We start from the raw sequence: 26,368 nt of genomic DNA, 5'->3' as shown, positions 1-26,368 counted from the left end.
AATACCAAAGCAATTGTCTGTCCGGCTGGCACCACAAAAGACACATCCTTCAGGATCTTCTTGCTGAAAATGTCAGTAGAGACAAACATCAGAGGTAAGGTCAAAATTTCAATGTCTGATTTTAAAACTAAATTCACAGAGTTTTCATCATCCCCCCAACCCTTCGTCCCCCTTAACGATGAATGTTGATCAAAATCGATTACCTTTTCTGCTGTTTAATACTCACAAATAAAAGTGTGAATATAGTCTTTACACGACACTCTAGATGTACGTCAAAAAGGAAATTTGCTCCAAAAATTCAGTAATCGATGTTGAACAACACAGTCTTAGGAGAGTTTTTACACACATCTCCCTAAGTACCCATATTTAGTAGAACTATGTTTTTCTTGATGTGATAGGAAATAACTCTTGTTCTGATCTAACTGACAAACACCTGCTCAGATATACATCTAACTGACAAACACCTGCTCGGATATACATCTAACTGACAAATACCTGCTCAGATATACATGTAACTGACAAACACCTGCTCAGATATACATCTAACTGACAAACACCTGCTCAGATATACGTCTAACTGACAAACACCTGCTCAGATATATACATCTAACTGACAAACACCTGCTCAGATATATACATGTAACTGACAAACACCTGCTCAGATATATATATATATGTAACTGACAAACACCTGCTAAGATATATACATGTAACTGACAAACACCTGCTCAGATATACGTCTAACTGACAAACACCTGCTCGGATATATACATCTTACTGACAAACACCTGCTCAGATATACATGTAACTGACAAACACCTGCTCAGATATATACATGTAACTGACAAACACCTGCTCAGATATATACATGTAACTGACAAGCACCTGCTCAGATATATACATCTAACTGACAAACACCTGCTCAGATATATACATCTAACTGACAAACACCTGCTCAGATATGCATTTAATTGACAAACACCTGCTCATATACAACACAAAATCAAACTTGCCTTTCCTCATAATGAAAGCAGACATTTTTGAACTCTATTTTACCATTGGTAACTTCAATTTCCTTGGCATCTGGTATATCCTTTATCTAAATAAAGTAATTGAGAAGTGTTAGAAGAATGTAAAATGTAAAAGTAAGCAAATGAATTTTAATTGTGCTTCAGGAAAAGTATGTCTGCACAAAGCCTTGCAGTTCATAATGTCAAGTAATTTCAAAGGTAAAAGAATTTATTTCTTGTATCTAAATTCTACTTCATTTCTGCCGGAATTTCCAGCCATTAAGATATTCAACAAGTAGTTGAGAATGTATTCATATGCACCATATTTACAACTGAAGTACATTCATGGGCAATTGCTTATCATTACAATTTGTAAAAACACTGTTACAGTAAATCTAAATACATGTTACAGAAAAACATGCTTATAATGAGCATGCTTATAACAGATTCATACTTAATGCGAAAATGTTATTAGAATATAAGGAAGTTTGGTTATAACAAACCTTGTCCCTGTTCCTGGAGGTTTGCTATAACCGTGTTTTACTGTATAATGATGTTTGGTTATAACGAACGTTTTTCCTGTTCCAGGAGGTTCACTATAACCATGTTTTACTGTTTTACTGAATAAACAAATATATGGGTTACCTCCTGATTTTCATCTAACAGTTCAAACATGTTCTCCATATCGATAAACGACTGCTGGATTATTCTAAAAATAGCAAGCAGAAAATAGAGTAAATCATAAAAATACTGTATTCCAAATATCTAGCAGTTTAAACAAGTTCTCCATATCAATAAACGACTGCTGGATCATTTTAAAAATAGTAGGAAAAGAAAAGGGTTGTAAGTCACTGTGAGGGATACTTCCTTTCACTTTATAAACTTCTGTATAATCACCTATAGTACGTCCCCAGCCAGTTCAGAGGTCCATACAACTGACTGAGGTACGTCCCGAACAACACATAGTCCCCCACAGTCAGGTGAAGGTGGCTGATGGAATACACCACTGCGTAAGCACACAAGAGGGAGCCACTGATCATACCCATGGTGATGACCAGGATCTGGAGGGTATTTAGTAAATTCAAGGAGGCTGTGGATTTCCATTCCGCAATCTGGAATTAGTCAGAATTATCTCAGCTACCTGAGAGCATTACTATTAATCAGTAACACCTCATTATTTTTTAAAGGGAAAGGCAACCCTAACCACAGTATTGCCTTTATAAATAAAGTATTACTTACTGATATTGAAAATGACAGTCTTTAACAACAAAAATCCTTGCTTACCAATTACATCAATATCAATCTATCTTATATTTCAAATTTTCCGCCGCTAAGAGAGCGGCCATTGAAGTTTAATTTATGACGTCACACTGTCAGTTCCGGATTATTTAATCAGCAGCACTGTAAACATGACAAGTCACGAACAGTTAAGTTTGGAGCCGTATAGATTTGAGCCCGTTCTTGCGCAAGAAGAATTCAACAAAAGAGGACGTTCAATCGAGTCGCAGACCAGGCATATGGTACACGTTTCTTCATACATGAACATGTCTCAAACCTCAACTTGTCATTATGCAAATGATGGATCTACAGTTTACATAGTATTTTTTCAAATAACTTTGTTGGGTCAGGAATTCTGTGGAAAAAACTTTTTACACATCTCCCTTTTGCATTAGTGTAATTAACTGCTTGACACTCACAGGAAGGCGTCCACCTATTTACAATGTATTCTTAAAATCTACCACACGCACATCTTTGATGCTCTTAGAAACTCATCTAATTATTGATTTTTGTGATCTTAAATACAAAAGAGTTCCACATCATGGGAGCCTCTATAGATGGCGGGAATTTAATTTTTTAACGTTTTAAAATTAATACTGAAGCTTATCTAGGCCGTATATCAACAGAATAGTATAACAAATCTTTATCATATAATTAATCCTATTTATCATGTAAAAAAAATTTGGGGTTGCCTTTCCCTTTAATTATCTATTCAGCAATCTGAAACAAGAGGTACTGTGAGCAATGCTCACTAAGAATAACCCCCGCTTACCCCAATCTCCCAAAGGGTGTTGCTAATAGGTATAAATTACCTCTTTCCTGAGTGTAAAAATATGGTATGCCTTTGTAGAAGAAAATGAAAGATATATTCCGAACACAAATCAATGGTATAAACCTATGATTTTGACCTTGAGATCAAAGGTCAAGGTCATAAAAAAGGTCATGAATGTACATGACACATCGTCTCATGGTGATACACTCATGTGTCAAATATGGTATGCCTATGTCAAAGAACAAAGAAGCTATGGCCCGGACACGAATCCATTGTAAAAAACCATTAATTTTGACCTTGAGGTCAAGGGTCAAGATCATATAGAGATCATGAAGGTACCCGACACATCGTCTCATGGTGATCCACCTGTGTGCCAAATATGGTATGCCTAACTCAAAGAACAAAGAAGTTATGGCCCGGACACGAATCTGCACAGACAGACGGACGGACAGTGATTCCTATATACCCTCCGTGAACTTCGTTCGAGGGATATAATTAGTCAGAATTATCTCTGCTATCTGAGAGCGTTACTACTAAATAGTAACACCTAATTATTCTCTAATCATTTACAAAATCTGAACATATTTCATAAACAAAATCCACTTCAAAGCAGCAATGTTTGAGCAATGTATCATTTACTGTTTTACTGCAATCTTATATTACCAAGTGGTACTTTCTTATTAAATAAATGTACTTACAAGTCTTTTTCAAATAATTCCATAATAAAAACGGTCTAAGAAATAATCAAATATGAGGACGTAACTCACCTGATAATCTTTTATGGCTGTGTCAAATCTGGAGGTCTCGAATTCCGAAGCAGCGTAATATTTCACCTACAGAAATAGACCACTGACAGTGTAACCACATAGTAAATAAGAGGCCCACAGGCCTTATAGGTCACCTGAATACTAGTGAAAAAGTATCACTACTTCCACAGGCCTTATAGGTCAACTGAATACTAGTGAAAAAGTATCACGACTCCCACAGGCCTTATAGGTCACCTGAATACTAGTGAAAAAGTATCACTACTCCCACAGGCCTTATCAGTCACCTGAATTCTAGTGAAAAAGTATCACTACTTCCACAGGCCTTATCGATCACCTGAATACTAGTGAAAAAGTATCACTACTCCCACAGGCCTTATCGGTCACCTGAATACTAGTGAAAAAGTATCACTACTTCCACAGGCCTTATCTGTCACCTGAATACTAGTGAAAAAGTATTACTACTTCCATGGGCTATGAAATCTAAAAATAATTTCCTGTTCTGAATATCTAAGATAAATTCTAATGTCCAGCAACAGTATAAAACAAGATGTGTTCTTAAAACTTCACTGCCCTCAAATGTGCATACATTGATAAAGGTCTTTAAATAATAGGTGTATTAATATTAAAACATCAAAAGATATAACTAATTTGGACTCAACTTAAAGTCATAACCCTGGATTGTGAAATTCACCATTTTTTGTACATCCTTTTCTGCTATTCCTAAGGATGCATTTAGATTTTATTCAGTATCAGCAAACTTACACATAAATACTATATACTAAGTTTGGCCCCACCCTGGGGTCAGAACTTTTACTCTGGAGAAAATCAAAATTTACTATCTTGGTAAAAGACTAGCTGCTCTATCCATTTAGTTTCTAATTAGTATCAATAGCACTAAAGAAAATGTTATTTAAGTGTTTTACACATAAACACTATATAACAAGTTAGGCCCCGCCCTGGGGTCAGAACCCCTACCCAGGGGATCATGAAATTTACAATTTTAGTAGAGGCCTTCCTGCTCTACACCACTATGCATTTAGTTTTTCTTACATGTGTGTGGTTCTTGAGAAGAAGATTTTTGAAAATTTGTCACTTTTGGGCAGTTTGTGCCCTGCCCCTAAGGCCCCAGGGGTACAGGGATCCTGAAATTTACAATTTATGTTCCCTTTCTTTCAAATATGTTTCATACCAAATTTGAAAAGAATTGTAATGATAGTTATCAAGAAGAAGTTAAAAATGTCTGTTGTTCACACATTTAATAACATTGTACTGACCATTTTGGCCCCACCCTGATACCAAAATCCTGACCCCTGGGATCATCAAATTTACAAATTTGGTAAAGGACTACCTCTTCTTTCGAAATATCTATTTACTTTCAATTTAGTATTAATAGCACTAAAGAAAATGTTATTTAAGTGTTTTACACATCAACACTATATAACAAGTTAGGCCCCGCCCTGGGGTCAGAACCCCTACCCCGGGGATAATGGAATTTACAATTTTGGTAGAGGCCTTCCTCCTCTACATCACTATGCATTTAGTTTCAATTTAGAATCAAAAGCACTAAAGAAAATGTTATTTAAGTGTTTTACACATAAACAGTATATAACAAGTTAGGCCCCACCCTAGGGGTCAGAACCCCTACCCCAGGGATCATGAAATTTACAATTTTGGTAGAGGCCTTCCTGCTCTACATCACTATCCATTAGGTTTTCTTACATGTGTGTGGTTCTTGAGAAGATTTTTCAAAATTGGGTGCTGGAGTCCTGAAATTTACAATGTATGTCCCCCTTCTCCAAATGATGCTTCATACCAAATTTGAAAAGAATTGGACTGGTCGTTATTACGAAGAAGTTAAAAATGTTCAATTGTTAACGCACGACGGACGAAGGACAAAAACCAATTGCAATAGGTCACCTGAGTAATAAAACGTAGCTAAAATCACAGAGTAAATAGAATGTAGCTATACTTGGAACTGTGATCATGCACTGTAAAATTGCTATGCAAGATAAATTTCAGTTCATGCAAGCAGTTTATGTGCAACTATGCTATTTGCAGTTAATAAATTACACTTATCCATCCATCCATCCATATGCATGCACATACAGACCACAGTGATTGATAAATTTTGACTCATTCACCGTTTCGAAATTGAGCAGGGAGTCCACAGCCCGAGAGTTTTTGTCATTGTCCAGCTTGTTCATTTGTCGTCGGTACTTGGTCCTCCATTCTGTGATCCAGATAGTGACAGCTGAAATCAGACACAGAGGACATTATTACAGATCCAGATAGTGACAGCTGAAATCAGAAACAGAGGACATCATTACAGATCCAGATAGTGACAGCTGAAATCAGAAACAGAGGACATCATTACAGATCCAGATAGTGACAGCTGAAATCAGAAACAGAGGACATCATTACAGTAATACATAGGGGTCCTCTTGCTCGTATTGAAAAACTACAATGCTCATACGAGTCCTTTTGCTCATATTGAGATATCACTATGATCATACGATTCCTCTTGTTCCTGTTGAAACATCACAACTGCTCACACGAGTCCTCTCGCTCGTACTGAGAAACTACAATACTTAGCCGTTACTGAATTTTATTTTAAATAAATTGATTATAAACAAAATAATGAAATCTACATTCAAAATTCCATCTGCTTGACAACTTTTCCACAGAATATACAAACACAGCCCTTACTATGAACCAATCTTAACTTCTCCTGTGTCGTTGCTGTAAACAAACTTGAATATACACTGCATGAGGATGATTATCATTTTGTCAACCTGGAGCCAACAATTGTTGTTTCATATTCAAAAGAGCTTTAAATACACCCCCACTTTCATTTTCACTTTACACGCTAGTTGTGGTTCCAGTTCTGTCTATCTGTTTTGAACACAACACTACATGAAAACTGTGTTATCTTATTAGTGCATTTTAGTTTTACTAATTCCTTTATACCAAAAGTCTCTGTGGAGATGTTGCTCTACTGGTCAAGTAAATTATTACAGAAAGACAACACAAAAAGAAATATACACGTAGAACAGCATGTCTCTACTCAGTCTTCATCTTTCAAATTCGTTGAATTCCTTTCTCTACATTCTGAACATCCTATTCGAGAATTTTTGACTCGTGTTAAACTTATTACCAGCTGCAAATGAAGTGCCATAAATTTGGACCTATGCATGACTTTCAGGGCCGTAGCAGTAAGGGTTATTTATCATCACAGTTTTTATTTTGGGCTTCATACTTTAGTAAGTTTGATGTCAAGCTAGAAAGCTATTTTATGGTTGCGCTAAAGTACAAAAATCTCCATATACCTATTATTAAAATATAGAACAAGAGGCCCAACGGTCACATCGCTCACCTGAGTTACATTGGCCCATGTCTGAAGACTTTCCACATTATCTATTTGCATGAACATGTAAAACCTTAGTCCGTATTGTGGCCCCAACCTACCCCTGGAGGTCATGATTTTTACAAACTTGAATATGCACTATGTCAGGAAGCTTTCATGTAAATTTCAGCTCTTCTGGCTCATTGGTTCTTGAGAAGATGATTTTTGAAGATTTTTTCTATTTATTTTCATGTAAAACTTTGATCCCCTATTGTGACCCCAACCTACCCCCGGGGGCCATGATTTGAGCAAACCTGAATATGCACTATGTCAGGAAGGTTTCATATAAAATTCAGCTCTTCTGGCTCAATAATTCTTGAGAAGATTTTTAAAGATTTTCCCTATATATTTCTATGTAAAACTTTGATCCCCTATTGTGTCACTATCCTACCCCTGGGGGCCATGATGTGAACACACTTGAATCTGCACTATGTCAGAAATCTTTCATGAAAATTTCAGCTCCTCTGGCCTGGTGGTTCTTGAGAAGAAGATTTTTAAATGATCCCCCCTATTTTTGCATTTTTGTGATTATCTCCCCTTTGAAGGGGGTATGGCCCTTTATTTGAACAAACTTGGAAGCCCTTTACCCAAGGATGCGTTTGGTCAAGGTTGGTTAAAATTAGCTCAGCGCTTCTTGAGAGGAAGATGAAAATGTGAAAAGTTTATGATACCGTCGACGTCGACAGACAACGGACAAATTTTGATCAGAAAAGCTCACGTGAGCCTTCGGCTCAGGTGAGCTAACAAGCGCTAAATCATGATCACGTCAACTAGTGCATCAGATTCATTTGCGCCAAGTTTTAGATAAACGAGTGAAAATAAGACTAGTACACATGTAATCTGTATAATTCAGACTCCAAGAATTTCCTGTATTAAATTTATATAAATCAACTTAATGAACTATTCCGAAATTAAAATATTGCTAACCTAGATATAGGGCCATGCAGAGGAAGATCACCAATCCGAATATGTAGTTAAAAACGGTGACGAAATAGATGATAGCAATAATTATGTCCACGATCGTCGGCAAGATCTGGAACACCACATAACTGTATAAAAAAAAAAAAGAAAAAAAAAAAAAAAAAAAAGAAAGACAAAATTACTAAACAATGATGGCTAATGTAACTTGATATTAGGCCTAGATAAACTTTTATTTTCTGAGGAATTAAGGACCTCCACCAGTTACCATGTACATTACAAACGTCTCATATCGTGTCACCAAATTCATACACGCTGTAGTTATTGTAAATCACATTCATACACGCTGTAGTTATTGTAAATCACATTCTATTCGCAAGAAAATTCTTTTCACATAATTTTACCCGATACTAGCAATTCATGAAAATTAAGTTCTCCTGAATAAATTCTTACACATAGAAGACTTAAGCAATAAACAATTACAATGTATTCAGGAAAGATGTTTCATGAATGTATAGTCCAGAGCTCCAGATAAGGTGCGTATCAGCGTAAATACTCATTAAATTATACCAAATACGCTGGGGACGGGGGACGGGGGGTTATATAATGGTCTACAACTATAGTCAGGGGAGGGGGTGTTATATAGCAGTCTACAACTATAATCAGGAGAGGGGAAGGTTATATAATGGTCTACAACTATAGTCAGGAGAGGGGAAGGTTATATAACAATCTACAACTATAGTCAGGGGAGGGGGTGTTATATAGCAGTCTACAACTATAATCAGGAGAGGGGAAGGTTATATAACGGTCTACAACTATAGTCAGGGGAGGGGGAGGTTATATAAGTTCCAGAGCTCCAGATAAGGTGCGTATCAGCGTAAATACTCATTAAATTATACCAGATACGCATTAAAGTTTAAAATCAGGCGTACAATTACACATTCACGAATGTATATTCAACATCACCAAAAAAACACTATATTGGACTTCACAATATGAAGAGCTCCCTTAAGGGGAGATAATGTATACATTACAAGAGTTACTTCTCTTTCCATGTTACATACATGTAAACTAACAAGTGTAGAGAAAAGATTTTTTTTAAAGACCTAGCAAATATTATTTAATTTTGTTTTGAATCTTTGTATCACCATGATTATGTGAAAAAAAATATTGCCTTCTTTATCAGTAATATCCATCACTTTTTGTAAACTAACAGAAAACCAAATTGGCAGTTTCTTTACTTTATAATTTTTAGTTTATTGTTTGTGAAACATGATTATGACTGTTAAAAGTCAAAGATGGAACATACTGAATGTCAATGTAACAGACATCACTTTTTGGTCACTTGATTTAAAATGTGAATAATACGAAAATATGCTTTCAACTATCTTTTCCTTTTTATTCTCTGAAAAGTTTAGCTTTCCTGAAGTGTTTTCAATAAAAATGAATTAATTTCATGACCATTTGAAATTTCAATAAAAGTTCCCAATATCCGAGAAGGACTCACATAACAATATGATGAATCAGAACTGTGTCACCCCAGTTCACTGCTGTAAATTACTGTTTGGGTTATAAGACGTTACGTATGAAATTTGTTCCCTTAAAAAACAAAACAGTGGCTTCTCACAAAGTTCTACATATAAAATGAAAAATATATAATTATTTGACAAGAGTTTATCCATGAAAATTGATGGTAACAAAAATTGACAAAACCACAATCTACTCAGGTTATGAAATCTGCAAGCAGCCTAGTTGCAAGAGAGAGAGAGAGAGAGAGAGAGAGAGAGAGAGAGAGAGAGAGAGAGAGAGAGAGATTCATTACCTGAGAAGACTATTGATGCTGTTTGTTCCTCTATCCATCACTCTCAGCACTTCCCCGGTTTTTCTTTGTAGATGCCATCGCAGTGACAATCTGAAACATTTGTAACTAATGACAACCTGAAATAGGTGTAACTAATGACAACCTGCAATAGGTGTAACTAATGACAATCTGAAATAGGTGTAACTAATGACAACCTGAAATAGGTGTAACTAATGACAACCTGAAATAGGTGTAACTAATGACAATCTGAAATAGGTGTAACTAATGACAACCTGAAATAGGTGTAACTAATGACAACCTGAAATAGGTGTAACTAATGACAACCTGAAATAGGTGTAACTAATGACAATCTGAAATAGGTGTAACTAATGACAATCTGAAATATGTGTAACTAATGACAACCTGAAACCGGTATATTACTAATCTGTAGACAAAACCCCCTAACAACTTACATAAGTCTAACACAACTACTGTAAAAGTGGTTACTTACACATGGAGGAAATTTACATTATTTACGTGGTCACATGATAAGCATGTAAATTTACCCCACGTGTATTGTTATAAATATTTGATATAACCTACTTGTATTATACTCAATTATCGTGTATTTATCTCCCATGCATAATGTTGGATGTGAAAATGCATACTCAACACCCAGCGTAAAAAACTACTTTTACAGTATTAATACGGGACTTTCGAGATACAGATCCATTCTTACTTTTATCGTGCGTTGAATGTAATTTGTAGGGCATGTCACTTCCGGATTACAATAACAACAAAGTAAACAAGCATGGAATACTTCAATTGCTATAAAATTCCTGCATTTAAATGCTATCTTTGAAAGAAAGGAATCACTACAACCATTATTATATATTAGGAAAATGCATTTGATTAAATTATATAAGTTGGTGAGGGAAATAAATCTAGGGAGTATCTAGAGGATATCAGTAAAACTTCACGTCTTGTATCCAATGATACGCTTAGCTCTTTACAAACCATTTCCTAGCGAAATACCATTTGTACCTATGTCAACTTTGCCCTACAATTGGTTATTATCACGTGACCATGGTGTATAAACGTCAAATATAATCGGTCGTTCCGGCACATCCCGAAAGTTCCATATTGACATGCATAACGATTCGTATCTACCGAAATCCTGAACATCCATTCATCTATAAGGATTCACAGGAACAAAAACAACGAATAACTGAAGAATTTGCTTTAACACATATCACAGAATTTGCTATAAATAAAGAATTTGAATACGCTATTGAGAACAACATACAAGATGAGTTAGATTTGATTTTATAAATCAAAGTACGAAAGGTCAGGAGAGGTCAATGGTTACTATGGAGTGGTAGTTGTATTTCAATTTTTCACATTTTTCCTTAAATATAACATGAATGCTGTCATTAACAATTCTGTGTACTTGTTAAGGTTGTATTTATACTTTTCAAGAGGTCTAAATAGTGGGAGTTTGATGTACACGGTTTCTCCATATCAAAAACAGATAATCTACAAATTCATAATTACATTCTTTTACAAAGGTAATTGTGGGTGAATTTATGTGCTGGTGTTTTTCAAGGTTTTTTTTTTTTGGGGGGGGGGGGGTGTTTTGCATTTGTTTATTCATTTTTTCCCCTCATTAATCCTTTTCACACTACAACTTAATTCATCTTGATACCAACTCGATCAGCCCCATCGGATTTGACTTCAACTTAATAAATTGGCAGAACTCTTTCTAATGTGCAGAAATCAATATTGTTTTAAATTCTGTGATATAAAACCCAAGCACACCTGTGTAGTTAGCATACCTCTGTGACAGTGTACCTGTGTAAGTGTGTACCTGTGTAAGTGTGAACCTGTGTAAGTGTGTGTATGTGTAAGTGTGTGTACCTGTGTAAATGTGTATCTGGGTGTGTACCTGTGTAAATGTGTGTACCTGTGTAAGTGTGTACCTGTGTAAATGTGTACCTGTGTAAGTGTGTACCTGCACCTGTGTAAGTGTGTATCTGTGTAAGTGTGTATCTGTGTAAGTGTGTACCTGTGTAAGTGTGTGTACCTGTGTAAGTGTGTACCTCTGTAAGTGTGTACCTGTGTAAATGTGTACCTGTGTAAATATCTACCTGTGTAAGTGTGTATTTGTGTAAGTGTGTATCTGTGTAAGTGTGTACCTGTGTAAGTGTGTATCTGTGTAAGTGTATACCTGCCTGTGTATCTGTGTAAGTGTGTATCTGTGTAAGTGTGTGTCTGTGTGAGTGTGTATCTGTGTAAGGGTGTATCTGTGATAGTGTGTATCTGTGTAAGTTTGTACCTGTGTAAATGTGTGTACCTGTGTAAATTTGTACCTGTGTAAGTGTGTACCTATGTAAGTGTGTACCTGCACCTGTGTAATTGTGTATGTGTAAGTGTGTATCTGTGTAAGTGTGTACCTGTGTAAGTGTGTACCTGTGCCTGTGTAAGTGTGTACCTGTGTAAGTGTGTACCTGTGTAAGTGTGTACCTGTGTAAGTGTGTACCTGTGTAAATGTGTGTACCTCTGTAAGTGTGTGTACCTGTGTAAGTGTGTACCTGTGTAAGTGTGTACCTGTGTAAGTGTGTACCTGTGTAAGTGTGTACCTGTGTAAATCTGTGTACCTCTGTAAGTGTGTGTACCTGTGTAAGTGTGTACCTGTGTAAGTGTGTACCTGTGTAAATGTGTGTACCTCTGTAAGTGTGTGTACCTGTGTAAGTGTGTACCTGTGTAAGTGTGTACCAAGTGTGTACCTGTGTAAGTGTGTACCTGTGTAAATGTGTATCTGTGTAAGTGTGTATCTGTGATAGTGTGTACCTGTGTAAGTGTGCATCTGTGTAAGTGTGTATCTGTGTAAGTGTGTATCTGTGTAAGTGTGTACCTGTGTGAGTGTGTACCTGTGTAAGTGTGTACCTGTGTAAATGTGTATCTGTGTAAGTATGCATCTGTGTAAGTGTGTCTCTGTGTAAGTGTGCATCTGTGTAAGTGTGTCTCTGTGTAAGTATGCATCTGTGTAAGTGTGTCTCTGTGTAAGTGTGCATCTGTGTAAGTGTGTATCTGTGTAAGTATGCATCTGTGTAAGTGTGTCTCTGTGTAAGTATGCATCTGTGTAAGTGTGTATCTGTGTAAGTGTGTACCTATGTAAGTGTGTATCTGTGTAAGTGTGTATCTGTGTAAGTGTGTATCTGTGTAAGTGTGTATCTGTGTGAGTGTGTACCTGTGTAAGTGTGTATCTGTGTAAGTGTGTATCTGTGTAAGTGTGTATCTGTGTAAGTGTGTATCTGTGTAAGTGTGTATCTGTGTAAATGTGTATCTGTGTAAGTATGCATCTGTGTAAGTGTGTCTCTGTGTAAGTGTGCATCTGTGTAAGTGTGTATCTGTGTAAGTATGCATCTGTGTAAGTGTGTCTCTGTGTAAGTATGCATCTGTGTAAGTGTGTATCTGTGTAAGTGTGTACCTATGTAAGTGTGTATCTGTGTAAGTGTGTATCTGTGTAAGTGTGTATCTGTGTAAGTGTGTATCTGTGTGAGTGTGTACCTGTGTAAGTGTGTATCTGTGTAAGTGTGTATCTGTGTAAGTGTGTATCTGTGTAAGTGTGTATCTGTGTAAGTATGCATCTGTGTAAGTGTGTCTCTGTGTAAGTATGCATCTGTGTAAGTGTGTCTCTGTGTAAGTGTGTACCTGTGTAAGTATGCATCTGTGTAAGTGTGTATATGTGTAAGTGTGTACCTGTGTAAGTGTCTATCTGTGTAAGTGTGCATCTGTGTAAGTGTATACCTGTGTAAGTGTGTACCTGTGTAAGTGTGTGTACCTGTGTAAGTGTGCATCTGTGTAAGTGTGTATCTGTGTAAGTGTGTATCTGTGTAAGTGTGTATCTGTGTCAGTGTGTACCTATGTAAGTGTGTACCTGTGTAAGTGTGTATCTGTGTAAGTGTGTATCTGTGTAAGTGTGTACCTGTGTAAGTGTGTATCTGTGTAAGTGTGTACCTGTGTAAGTGTGTATCTGTGTAAATGTGTACCTGTGTAAGTGTGTACCTGTGTAAGTGTGTATCTGTGTGAGTGTGTTTATCTGTAAGTGTGTATATGTGTAAGTGTGTGTACCTATGTAAGCGTGTATCTGTGTAAATGTGTACCTGTGATAGTGTGTCTCTGTGTAAGTATGTATCTGTGTAAGTGTGTGTATCTGTGTAAGTGTGTACCTGTGTAAGTGTATGTACCTGTGTAAGTGTGTATCTGTGCAAGTGTGTATCTGTGTAAATGTGTACCTGTGATAGTGTGTCTCTGTGTAAGTATGTGTACATGTGTAAGTGTGTATCTGTGTAAGTGTGTTCCTGTGTAAGTGACAGCATACCTGAGTAGTTATTAGTTGTTAGAATACCTGTGTAGTTATTAGTTGTTACCTGTGTAGTTATTAGTTGTTACCTGTGTAGTTATTAGTTGTTAGTGTACCTGTGTAGTTATTAGTTGTTACCTGTGTAGTTATTAGTTGTTACCTGTGTAGTTATTAGTTGTTAGTGTACCTGTGTAGTTATTAGTTGTTACCTGTGTAGTTATTAGTTGTTACCTGTGTAGTTATTAGTTGTTAGTGTACCTGTGTAGTTATTATTTGTTACTTGTGTAGTTATTAATTGTTAGTGTACCTGTGTAGTTATTAGTTGTTACCTGTGTAGTTATTAATTGTTAGTGTACCTGTGTAGTTATTAGTTGTTACCTGTGTAGTTATTAGTTGTTAGTGTACCTGTGTAGTTATTAGTTGTTACCTGTGTAGTTATTAGTTGTTACCTGTGTAGTTATTAGTTATTAGTGTACCTGTGTAGTTATTAGTTGTTAGTGTACCTGTGTAGTTATTAGTTGTTACCTGTGTAGTTATTAGTTGTTACCTGTGTAGTTATTAGTTGTTACCTGTGTAGTTATTAGTTGTTAGTGTACCTATTAGTTGTTACCTGTGTAGTTATTAGTTGTTACCTGTGTAGTTATTAGTTGTTAGTGTACCTATTAGTTGTTACCTGTGTAGTTATTAGTTGTTACCTGTGTAGTTATTAGTGTACCTGTGTAGTTATTAGTTGTTAGTGTACCTGTGTAGTTATTAGTTGTTACCTGTGTAGTTATTAGTTGTTAGTGTACCTGTGTAGTTATTAGTTGTTAGTGTACCTGTGTAGTTATTAGTTGTTAGTGTACCTGTGTAGTTATTAGTTGTTACCTGTGTAGTTATTAATTGTTAGCGTACCTGTGTAGTTATTAGTTGTTACCTGTGTAGTTATTAGTTGTTAGTGTACCTGTGTAGTTATTAGTTGTTACCTGTGTAGTTATTAGTTGTTAGTGTACCTGTGTAGTTATTAGTTGTTAGTGTACCTGTGTAGTTATTAGTTGTTAGTGTACCTGTGTAGTTATTAGTTGTTACCTGTGTAGTTATTAGTTGTTAGTGTACCTGTGTAGTTATTAGTTGTTAGCGTACCTGTGTAGTTATTAGTTGTTAGTGTACCTGTGTAGTTATTAGTTGTTAGTGTACCTGTGTAGTTATTAGTTGTTACCTGTGTAGTTATTAGTTGTTAGCGTACCTGTGTAGTTATTAGTTGTTAGTGTACCTGTGTAGTTATTAATTGTTAGCGTACCTGTGTAGTTATTAGTTGTTAGCGTACCTGTGTAGTTATTAGTTGTTAGCGTACCTGTGTAGTTATTAGTTGTTAGTGTACCTGTGTAGTTATTAGTTGTTACCTGTGTAGTTATTAGTTGTTACCTGTGTAGTTATTAGTTGTTAGTGTACCTGTGTAGTTATTAGTTGTTAGCGTACCTGTGTAGTTATTAGTTGTTAGTGTACCTGTGTAGTTATTAGTTGTTGTTATTAGTTGTTACCTGTGTAGTTATTAGTTGTTACCTGTGTAGTTATTAGTTGTTAGTGTACCTGTGTAGTTATTAGTTGTTAGTTGTTACCTGTGTAGTTATTAGTTGTTACCTGTGTAGTTATTAGTTGTTAGTGTACCTGTGTAGTTATTAGTTGTTACCTGTGTAGTTATTAGTTGTTACCTGTGTAGTTATTAGTTGTTAGTGTACCTGTGTAGTTATTAGTTGTTAGCGTACCTGTGTAGTTATTAGTTGTTAGTGTACCTGTGTAGTTATTAGTTGTTGTTATTAGTTGTTACCTGTGTAGTTATTAGTTGTTACCTGTGTAGTTATTAGTTGTTAGTGTACCTGTGTAGTTATTAGTTGTTACCTGTGTAGTTATTAGTTGTTAGTGTACCTGTGTAGTTATTAGTTGTTACCTGTGTAGTTATTAGTTGTTACCTGTGTAGTTATTAGTTGTTAGTGTACCTGTGTAGTTATTAGTTGTTAGTGTACCTGTGTAGTTATTAGTTGTTAGTGTACCTGTGTAGTTATTAATTGTTAGCGTACCTGTGTAGTTATTAATTGTTAGCGTACCTGTGTAGTTATTAGTTGTTAGTGTACCTGTGTAGTTATTAGTTGTTAGTGTACCTGTGTAGTTATTAGTTGTTACCTGTGTAGTTATTAGTTGTTACCTGTGTAGTTATTAGTTGTTAGTGTACCTGTGTAGTTATTAGTTGTTACCTGTGTAGTTATTAGTTGTTACCTGTGTAGTTATTAGTTGTTAGTTGTTACCTGTGTAGTTATTAGTTATTAGTGTACCTGTGTAGTTATTAGTTGTTACCTGTGTAGTTATTAATTGTTACCTGTGTAGTTATTAGTTATTACCTGTGTAGTTATTAGTTGTTACCTGTGTAGTTATTAGTTGTTACCTGTGTAGTTATTAGTTGTTACCTGTGTAGTTATTAGTTGTTAGTTGTTACCTGTGTAGTTATTAGTGTACCTGTGTAGTTATTAGTTGTTACCTGTGTAGTTATTAGTTGTTACCTGTGTAGTTATTAGTTGTTAGTGTACCTGTGTAGTTATTAGTTGTTACCTGTGTAGTTATTAGTTGTTACCTGTGTAGTTATTAGTTATTAGTTGTTACCTGTGTAGTTATTAGTTGTTAGTTGTTACCTGTGTAGTTATTAGTTATTAGTGTACCTGTGTAGTTATTAGTTGTTACCTGTGTAGTTATTAGTTGTTACCTGTGTAGTTATTAGTTGTTAGTGTACCTGTGTAGTTATTAGTTGTTACCTGTGTAGTTATTAGTTGTTAGTTGTTACCTGTGTAGTTATTAGTTGTTACCTGTGTAGTTATTAGTTGTTACCTGTGTAGTTATTAGTGTACCTGTGTAGTTATTAGTTGTTACCTGTGTAGTTGTTAGCGTACCTGTGTAGTTATTAGTTGTTAGCGTACCTGTGTAGTTATTAATTGTTAGCGTACCTGTGTAGTTATTAATTGTTAGCGTACCTGTGTAGTTATTAGTTGTTAGCGTACCTGTGTAGGTGACTGAACAGTCGGACCTGTATTCTCCTGGTTGTGTACTGTTGTACCGGTATCCATAGAAAATTCCTGGCGTTATTCAAAAACCCTGTGGTCCCTGAAAAGGATATAGTACATGTATATTGCGAGGGTATCCTTCGCTTTAGAAGAGCCCTTTAATTATCAACAGCAAACTTTTCAAAATACCTGGGCATGTATAGCAATATTTATTCCACAACATGTGTTATATCACTAACAGTACAATAAATATGAATATTAACCTGTTTCCCCCTCCTTTATTACAGTACAATAAATATGAATATTAACCTCTTCCCCCTCCTTTATTATAGTACAATAATATAGGGTTATTGAACTTATATTGGTGAATATTGGCACAAGTAGGCTGTGAAAATGCACGAGCTTGCGAGTGCATTTTGACAGCCGACGAGTGCCAATATTCACCTATATAAGTTCAATAACCCTTTTATTATATAGCTAAAGTATTTAGTTGTTAAATTATATCCCTTTTCACTCAAACTACTCCAAAATAGACGAGGATTCATCAATATTGGCAGTGTGCAATAACAGCATGCATTTCTTAACTGTTCAATATTTAACCCGTCATCAATGCATGAAGCAAACTGATTTTGTAAATGGGGACATCATAATTTATGTACAGTAAAACATTTTGCTTAAGTAAATATCAAATACCGGCTCTGTCAGATTCGGAGGACCGTCGTCTGCCATTTTGGCTTGTTTACGTCCTTACGGTAACGTCAATATTGAACGCTCATACTCGGAATGTTTCGGGCGCATACAATTTACGCAATGCAAAGTTAGCATTCAATAAATTCTCGGGATATTGAACGCTAACATTCTCTAGATTTTACGTAGATTTTATATTAGACTATTTATTAGCTATATAATAATATAGGGTTATTGAACTTATATTGGTGAATATTGGCACGAGTTGGCTGTGAAAATGCACGAGCTTGCGAGTGCATTTTGACAGCCAACGAGTGCCAATATTCACCTATATAAGTTCAATAACCCTTTTATTATATAGCTAAAGTATTTAGTTGTTAAATTATATCCCTTTTCACTCAAACTACTCCAAAATAGACGAGGATTCATCAATATTGGCAGTGTGCAATAACAGCATGCATTTCTTAACTGTTCAATATTTAACCCGTCATCAATGCATGAAGCAAACTGATTTTGTAAATGGGGACATCATAATTTATGTGCAGTAAAACATTTTGCTTAAGTAAATATCAAATACCGGCTCTGTCAGATTCGGAGGACCGTCGTTTGACATTTTGGCTCGTTTACGTCGTTACGGTAACGTCAATATTGTACGCTCATACTCGGAATGTTTCGGGCGCATACAATTTACGCAATGCAAAGTTAGCGTTCAATAAATTCTCAGGATATTGAACGCTAACATTCTCTAAATTTTACGCAGATTTTATATTAGACTATTTATAAGCTATATAATAAATATGAATATTAACCTGGTCCCCCTCCTTTAAGGAAGATGAGGAGGCAGTAAATGAGAATGTCGTCGTAAAGGAATTCTGGACCAGTGACCTTCAGCTCTGCAAGGTCATTTCCCACTTTGTTAGGCTGATCTGTCAAACTGTTAACTGTAAATGATAAAAAAAAAAAAAAAAAACAATCTGGTATGTTGGAAATCTGTAACATGAATGTTTAAATCATATAGTAGTGTTGTTTCATAGTCCCTGACTATCGAAAACTCGTCGCTCAAGGTCGCACACAGCGACAATCGATTATAAATTCAGAACAATATAAAACTTTATCCTTCATGATGATGTCAGTAAGAAGCAGTGTGAAATTAACTGTAGATGAAATCTGTAGATAATTTGTCCAGTTAATCGTGAGATGAATGTTCTTATCCGATTTGTCTGTAGAGTAAATTGATGCAGTCTTAAAGAGAATTTAACATTTTGTGACAGTCTGTAGTTCAATTATATGAATAGATATATATGTGTATTATAGAATATGGTTCTAAACAACAATATCAATATGAAATCAAGAACAGCTCACTTGCGGCTGAATGACTCAGGTGAGGTAAAATGTCTGACAATGAAAAAATAACTACAGTCCCAGAAAATCAATACGTCTGCACTTTTTTATCGCACATCCATAATGGTTTTACAGTCATGGTTTTATATCACACACCCCTAATGATTTTACAGTAATGATTTTATATCACACACCCCTAATGGTTTTACAGTAATGATTTTATATCACACACCCCTACTTAATGGTTTGACAGTCATGGTTTTAGATCACACACCCCTAATGGTTTGACAGTCATGGTTTTATATCACACACCCCTACTTAATGGTTTGACAGTCATGGTTTTATATCACACACCCCTAATTAATGGTTTGACAGTCATGGTTTTATATCACACACCCCTAATTAATGGTTTGGCAGTAATGATTTTAGATCACACACCCCTAATGGTTTTACGTACTGATGTATTGGTTTTAGATCACACCCCTAATGGTTTACGTACTGATGTATTTGCTGTAGAGAGGGACCAGGACATTTATCCCCCGCCCGGCGGCCAGAATCAGCAGACAGACCAACACCACAACCTGTCGCCAGTAACTCCCCTTGGGCCACACGTACGGAATCATCAACTTCAGTTTCCCCAGCACGTTCTGCCACGTGGACTGATTAACAGCGACCTCTGGTGTTGGCCCCTCTGACTAAAACAGAAATGTCTCCCACTGAAACATGATGTGACACTATGGACTGTTATATATACATTTATATTTACTGTTTATATACATATATTTACATTCCCAATGTTTTCTTTTTTCGTTGATACCTCTACATCTCTACAAACTGTAGTGAAGGCCATTTCCTCGTGAACACGATGTAATGGTAAACAATGGTGTGTGTGACTCTTGATTGAAATGGTATGTCTATTTTAACAGGTGGGGATTTCGACAGAATTGTAAGTAAAATGTAAATACAAGAGAAAATTTAATGTAACATACAATCTTGAGTACATGTATAGCAATGTTTAACTTGGCCATATTTTTCATGAAGCACTTTATGGGGTATGCCAGCATAAAGCAATGCCACTCATGTCATCATGCATTTTTAAAATGATTGAAATTTATTTCTTAAATAACGTACATAGTGTATGAAAAGGGTGCTATATAAATATGGTATCATTATTATTATTTAACTCATTCATTCTTCCCATTGGAAACATAGATACATATAAAATAAATATAGATCCCGTTTTGGCACAATACACAAATAAATCAAACTCTGAACATTAATTTAGCACGTACTTTTTATGCATTGTTATATTTTGGCATTATTAATATAAAACTCTTACGTGCGAAGAAACAATCTCTTGCTGCCGTGGCCTTCAATTCAACATTTAGATATATTGAGGATGTATAATATTTATCTATTAACAATAGTAATTTTCATTCATATGTTGATTCCATATATCCCAGTGAACTCGAAATAGAGTCTGCAAAATTCTCACATAGTCTACACTTACACATTTCAAAGGAAAAGTACTAAAATAGTAAACATGAGACAAATCATTGACTATATACCGCAGACAATGGACTTGACGACTACTTACAGTTTCCACATCAGACACTAAATGATGCAGGTTTCTGTTTAGACCAGGCGCCAAAAATCCCAGGAGTAAAAGCAGTGTTGAACAGCTGTATCGTACAACCCATAAGCCAAATTCCAGGTGGTCTGAATACCTTAAAAATTAACACAGACAAAACTATTCATTTGCCCTTTTTTATTGGTTTTTGTATCTATAATAAAGTACATGAATTTTATAAGTCATATATATTTTTCATTATGTGTGTGGAGAGAGATTGTGAGAAAGAGACAGATCGAGGCACATTTTAAGTAAATGATAAGTTCCATCTGTTCTATTGAGCATCATTTTTTTTTCACCAATCTTACAATTATATATGCAATATATTTGTGCATATCATAAAATAATCTCATCTGTGATATTGCAACAGCCAAGTTTAAAGGTTTCTTTCAGTATAAACATAATTAATGCTTCAACCATAAAATGAGTATTGTTTTCAATACAAGCTAAAATAAAGGATTTCTTTGTAATTGTTATCTGTCGCTCAGTCTAATCTTCTAATTTAAAAACTTGTTTGAATTCTACTAGAAATAGTGGCAAACAAATTCACACAGACAAAATTAGTCGTTTGTGTTTGTAAACTGATGCAGTAGTCTCTGTGGGAGAATGGGTCATTACAAAATCTAAAGCTGAATGACTATGTCCATATAGTTAAAAATAAACACCTGTAAACAGAAGAGCACGAGTACCGCAAACGGTACAACATACATGTACACCCATTAGACCTTCAGTGCCTTATCTGTATCCATGATGAAAAAAAATCCAGAAAACTATTTGACCTAGCTCACAGTGCACCAGTATCAAGTTGAAACGTGAACTGATTTGATGTGTATTTCTCTGATAAGGAGGTTGTGAAAAAATACCTGTCTTCATAATAAATGAAACTAGAAATAGATATGTCCATAGGGCAGGAATGCCCCGCCTGATGTGACATTAGTAATGGAATATGAAAATAAAAGACCCATGGGTCACCTCCGCCCATATTTAAAAATATCCCCTATATATAATTGCACGTAAAATTTTGATCCCCTATTGTGACCCCAACCTACCCCCATGGGTCATGATTTTTACGAACATAAATCTGCACTATATGTCAAAAAGCTGCCATGTATACACATGGACTTCCCTGGACTGGTGTCTGGACTGGTGTCTGGACTGGTGATTTTTCATGTAAAACTTTTATTCCCTATTGTAGCCCCACTCTACCCCCAAGGGCCATGAATTTAACGAACTTGAATCTGCACAATGTCAGGAAGCTTCCATGCAAAATTTGAGCTTTTCTGGCCCAGTGGTTATGGAGAAGAGCTTGAGAGAAAAAAAAGTTTACAGACGGACAGACGATAGACAAAAGGTGATTCGAAAAGCTTTATTGAGATAACAGTGGAAAGTGTTGATCAGAAACGCTAAAAAAAAAAAAAAACCCAGGGATAATCGGTACCTTCTCATGGCCTGATATTGCCCCATTCACAATGGATGATAATTTGATTATTTTCATTTTGTGGAAAAAATCAAAATACTAAAGCTTTTTCTTCTTTAAAGAAAATTATGCAGATTAAGGATGATCATAGGTGCGATTGAAGGGGAAATATCTTCTTCATGTAAAAAACTTTATAGCTTTTTAATGGAAAGGAAAAATTGCTGCACACTTTTTCATTCATCTTATCATGAATGCAGTACATGCTTTCACAATAGGGAATACTCTCTGTTGTGTTAGTATCAGGGTTTAAACCTTTAGTGAACTTCGTCTGGTGTGGTGCTAGATTTTATACAGGTAAATTTGAGTTGTGTTCAAGTCATATCACATAAATATGTATACAACATGAATAGAATTATCTTTAACTGTTTAAGGTGCCCTTGTCTATTGTCATTAACTCTAAAAACTTTAAGGTGGTATGCTACACCAGAGAAATTTGATGTAAATGAAAAGTGGAGGATATGTACAACAATAATTTGAGGTTGAAAATTTTCAAATTTACTTTAATTTGTTAAAAATTAAAGTTTTAGTAGATGTTCTGAATTTTTTTTTTTTTTTTTAAAAACCCTGCTGGACTCGAACCTGCAACCTACAGTTTAGCAGTCTGTATGCTAACCTACTTAGCTACTCAGCTATGTATTTATATTGTAGAAAAGTCAAAAAATATTGATGCAGTTGAATAGATGATACCGGTATTATCAGCATGTAAGGTTTGATGAAAATGCCTTGAATAGTTTCTTTGAAACTGAGCTAAACACAGAGCTAAACGCAAAGTGTGACGAAAGGACAGAAGGACGGACGGACAGAAGATGGACATTATGAACACAATATGCTCCGGCCATATTCATGGCAGGGCATAATTATGGAAAATTGTTTGGCCTACTCTTACTCCTAAAGTAAGTCATGGTGCACCAATCCAGCTGAAATGCAAACAAAACTCATATTCCTCCAAGAGGAAGCTTGTGACTAAATTTCAGGGCAATATCTGTATCCAAAACGTAAGCAAGATTTTTCTACTAAGTGATACTACCACCTTGACCTTTGACCTTGAGAAATGATAGACATCCTCCCCTTGGCATAGAGTGTATGTGTACTACGTTACACGGTCCTAGCAATGGTTCGGTCTGCTTCCTGCCTACAAGGTTTTCCTACTAAGTAATACTACGACCTTGACCTTTATGTTTATTTTGAAAAACGGAAGTAATATAATATCAGAAATACTAAAACAAAAGAGAGAAAAAAAAAATACTGAACATTTGGTCCGAGATTATACAAAATTTTACTGTATCGACACATTTTCTATCAGAAATGTCCGACGAATTTAGCATAGTCTGTGAAAACCAATGGGGGACATCTACACATTGAGCAGACAATATCTTAATATGTCCAGTTTGAGCCTTGACATTAACTCTGTGATCTCGATAGGGGTCAACTACTTTCTAGAGATAACCTCTGTATCAAGTTTGGTAACTATCAAGCAAAGGTTTTTTAGATATCTACAAACCGACCAACCAATGGAGGCAAAACAACACACCCCCCTTCTCTTTTTTGCAAGGGGGGGGGGGACATAAAGCAATAGAGAAAGATTAACTGACCCTTTCAAAGACCACCAATAACTGTCACTCCACCACGATATGAAAGGCAGGTTTTCCTTGATAAAAACGAGACTCCAGAAGACCAGTAAGATCAGGCCATGCCCACGCTTTGGAATCGACAACAGAATCTGTCTCCTCTCGTAGAACATCAGTCGGACAGACGTCATCCAGCAGTAGAGAAGGGACAGAGCTGTAAACAGCTGGTACCCGGCCACCGACTGGTCCCGAATGGAAGTGTCCAACAGAATCACGTGTATCGCGATCTCCAGCATCAGAAGAAGGGTCAGCATCACCTGCAGGGTGAAGCCGCAGGAACAGGGCAGGTTCTTCTCGGGAAGTATGGTGGCATACTTCCTGTACAGCGAGCACTGTATACAGCCACACACGAAGACGTGGAGGAGGATCACCCCCGAGGCGACCGTGTCAATGAAACAGGGGTTCAGGCCTTCATTCACCCACAGCTCCGTGAAATTCAAATCTTTGCAGTACTTCATTTTATATTTTTACACCTTAAATACACAAGTGTTCTAAATTTAGACATACAGTACTTCATCTGACACAGTTCATATAAGATACTCATTTACCTCTCTATACCAAGGGTTTCATACAGACCTCTCCAACAGAAATTGAATCTGCCAGGTAAGTTATTCACAAACATCTACAACAGAAATTCAATCTGCCAGGTAAGGTATTCACACACGTCTCCAACAGAAATTCAATCTGCCAGGTAAGGTATTCACAAACGTTTACAACAGAAATTCAATCTGGCAGATAAGGTGTTATTTAACAAACCTCTCCAACAGAAATTCAATCTGCCAGGTAAGGTATTTACAAACTTCTCTAACAGAAATTCAATCTGCCAGATAAGGTATTTACAAACGTCTCTATTAAACAGAAATTCAATCTGCCAGATAAGATATTATTTAACAAACCTCTCCAACAGAAATTCAATCTGCCAGATAAGGTATTCACAAACTTCTCTAACAGAAATTCAATCTGCCAGGTAAGGTATTACATGTAACAAAGGTCTCTAACAAAAATTCAATCATTAACAAACCTCCCCAACAGAAATACATTCTACCGGACTCCTTATATACATGTAATATGTATCATGATAAATTGTGTGCAACAGGAAAGGAAGAAATGCAACGGACCAGACCGGGACTCGAACCCCGGCCCCCTGAATCTCTAGTCAGGTGCTCTACCAACTGGGCTATCTGGCCACCGGCGATCGAATCCGGTTGACCGCTACATTCCTCCCTCCTTAAATGTCTTCACACTTGAAGACATCAACCCAGGATCTTAATCCCCTGGCAGGCATTTTCACCTGTTAGTTCCAGGGGCTGGTCTACAGCACCAAATGTAACAGGAAGGGAGAAAATGCAACGGACCAGACTGGGACTCGAACCTGGGTCCCTGAATCTCTAGTCAGGTGCTCTACCCTGAATCTCTAGTCAGGTGCTCTACCAACTGAGCTAACTGGCCACCGGCAATTGAACCCAGCTGATCGCTACATGTGAAACACAATTCTTCACATCTACATACTGCCTCGATATTGAAATTCAGTGAGAGACCGGGAGCATCATGATCGAATAACCCACTTGCTCTGCAACTGGGAAGTCTCTAAAACGTTTAACATAAAGACAGTGACAACAGTTAACATAAAGACAGTGACTTTTTCTATGATAAGCACCCTGCATTATAGAAGTGAATTTAGTCATTTGTCTTTTGGACATTATAGTCTGCAAGGCATCGGCATGATAAAGAACCCTTTCTGCTATAACCTTGAGAGCCTCGTCATTTTCGTGGCACTTTACAAACACCTGTTCACCTCTCTACATATTCAAGATGAAATATCACACAGATAAAATATTGAGATGTTATAGGAAGAACAGTGATAAACCACAAAGAAAGATAAAGAGAAGGTTTCGAATACATTGGGTTGCTAGGTTGAATAATCTTTTAAAATCTTTACTACATGAGGTCACCTGTGCACTCAGGTAGATAAAGTTTTCCCACATATCATACCTTTGTGGTTCTTGGCGAGAAGATTTTTAAAGAAGATTTCAAAAGCATTTTTAAATATCTGTGAGGTCAAATGTTAATGAGTTTAGGACAATTGGCATGCTCATTGGGACTTTTTTTTTTTTTTTTTTTTTTATCTATGATCATATGAAAAGCTGCCTCAAAGTTTGAAAAACACTGCCTTTTTAAAAGAATAATTGACTGTCACTTCTTAACACTATGAGTGATAATTGATAGTCATAAGTGATTGGAACATATTTATTTGCATTGAT

At 36.1% G+C, this 26,368-nt stretch overlaps 1 protein-coding gene across 1 annotated transcript in view; it reads right to left on the bottom strand.

Annotated features, from left to right (window-relative positions):
• Nucleotides 1-24,910, bottom strand: part of LOC125660846 (ATP-binding cassette sub-family B member 6-like) — a 40,230-nt gene extending 15,320 nt beyond the window's left edge. The window contains exons 1-14 of the mRNA XM_056146889.1: nt 24,864-24,910; nt 24,072-24,580; nt 20,970-21,099; nt 19,872-20,067; nt 18,841-18,972; nt 17,342-17,444; nt 9,971-10,060; nt 8,158-8,279; nt 5,969-6,078; nt 3,828-3,893; nt 1,908-2,122; nt 1,656-1,719; nt 1,014-1,099; nt 6-63 (exon numbers count right to left, since the gene is read on the bottom strand). Of these exons, the coding sequence (XP_056002864.1) occupies nt 6-63; nt 1,014-1,099; nt 1,656-1,719; nt 1,908-2,122; nt 3,828-3,893; nt 5,969-6,078; nt 8,158-8,279; nt 9,971-10,060; nt 17,342-17,444; nt 18,841-18,972; nt 19,872-20,067; nt 20,970-21,099; nt 24,072-24,565 (1,866 nt within the window). The 5' untranslated portion in view covers nt 24,566-24,580; nt 24,864-24,910. The remainder of the gene's footprint in view (nt 1-5; nt 64-1,013; nt 1,100-1,655; nt 1,720-1,907; nt 2,123-3,827; nt 3,894-5,968; nt 6,079-8,157; nt 8,280-9,970; nt 10,061-17,341; nt 17,445-18,840; nt 18,973-19,871; nt 20,068-20,969; nt 21,100-24,071; nt 24,581-24,863) is intronic.
• Nucleotides 24,911-26,368: the final 1,458 nt, after the last annotated feature.

This window comes from Ostrea edulis, chromosome 8 (genome assembly GCF_947568905.1).
Source record: "Ostrea edulis chromosome 8, xbOstEdul1.1, whole genome shotgun sequence".
Lineage (NCBI taxonomy): Eukaryota > Metazoa > Mollusca > Bivalvia > Ostreida > Ostreidae > Ostrea > Ostrea edulis.
Note: the sequence above shows the minus strand (reverse complement) of the source record. Positions and strands in the feature narration are given on the sequence as shown.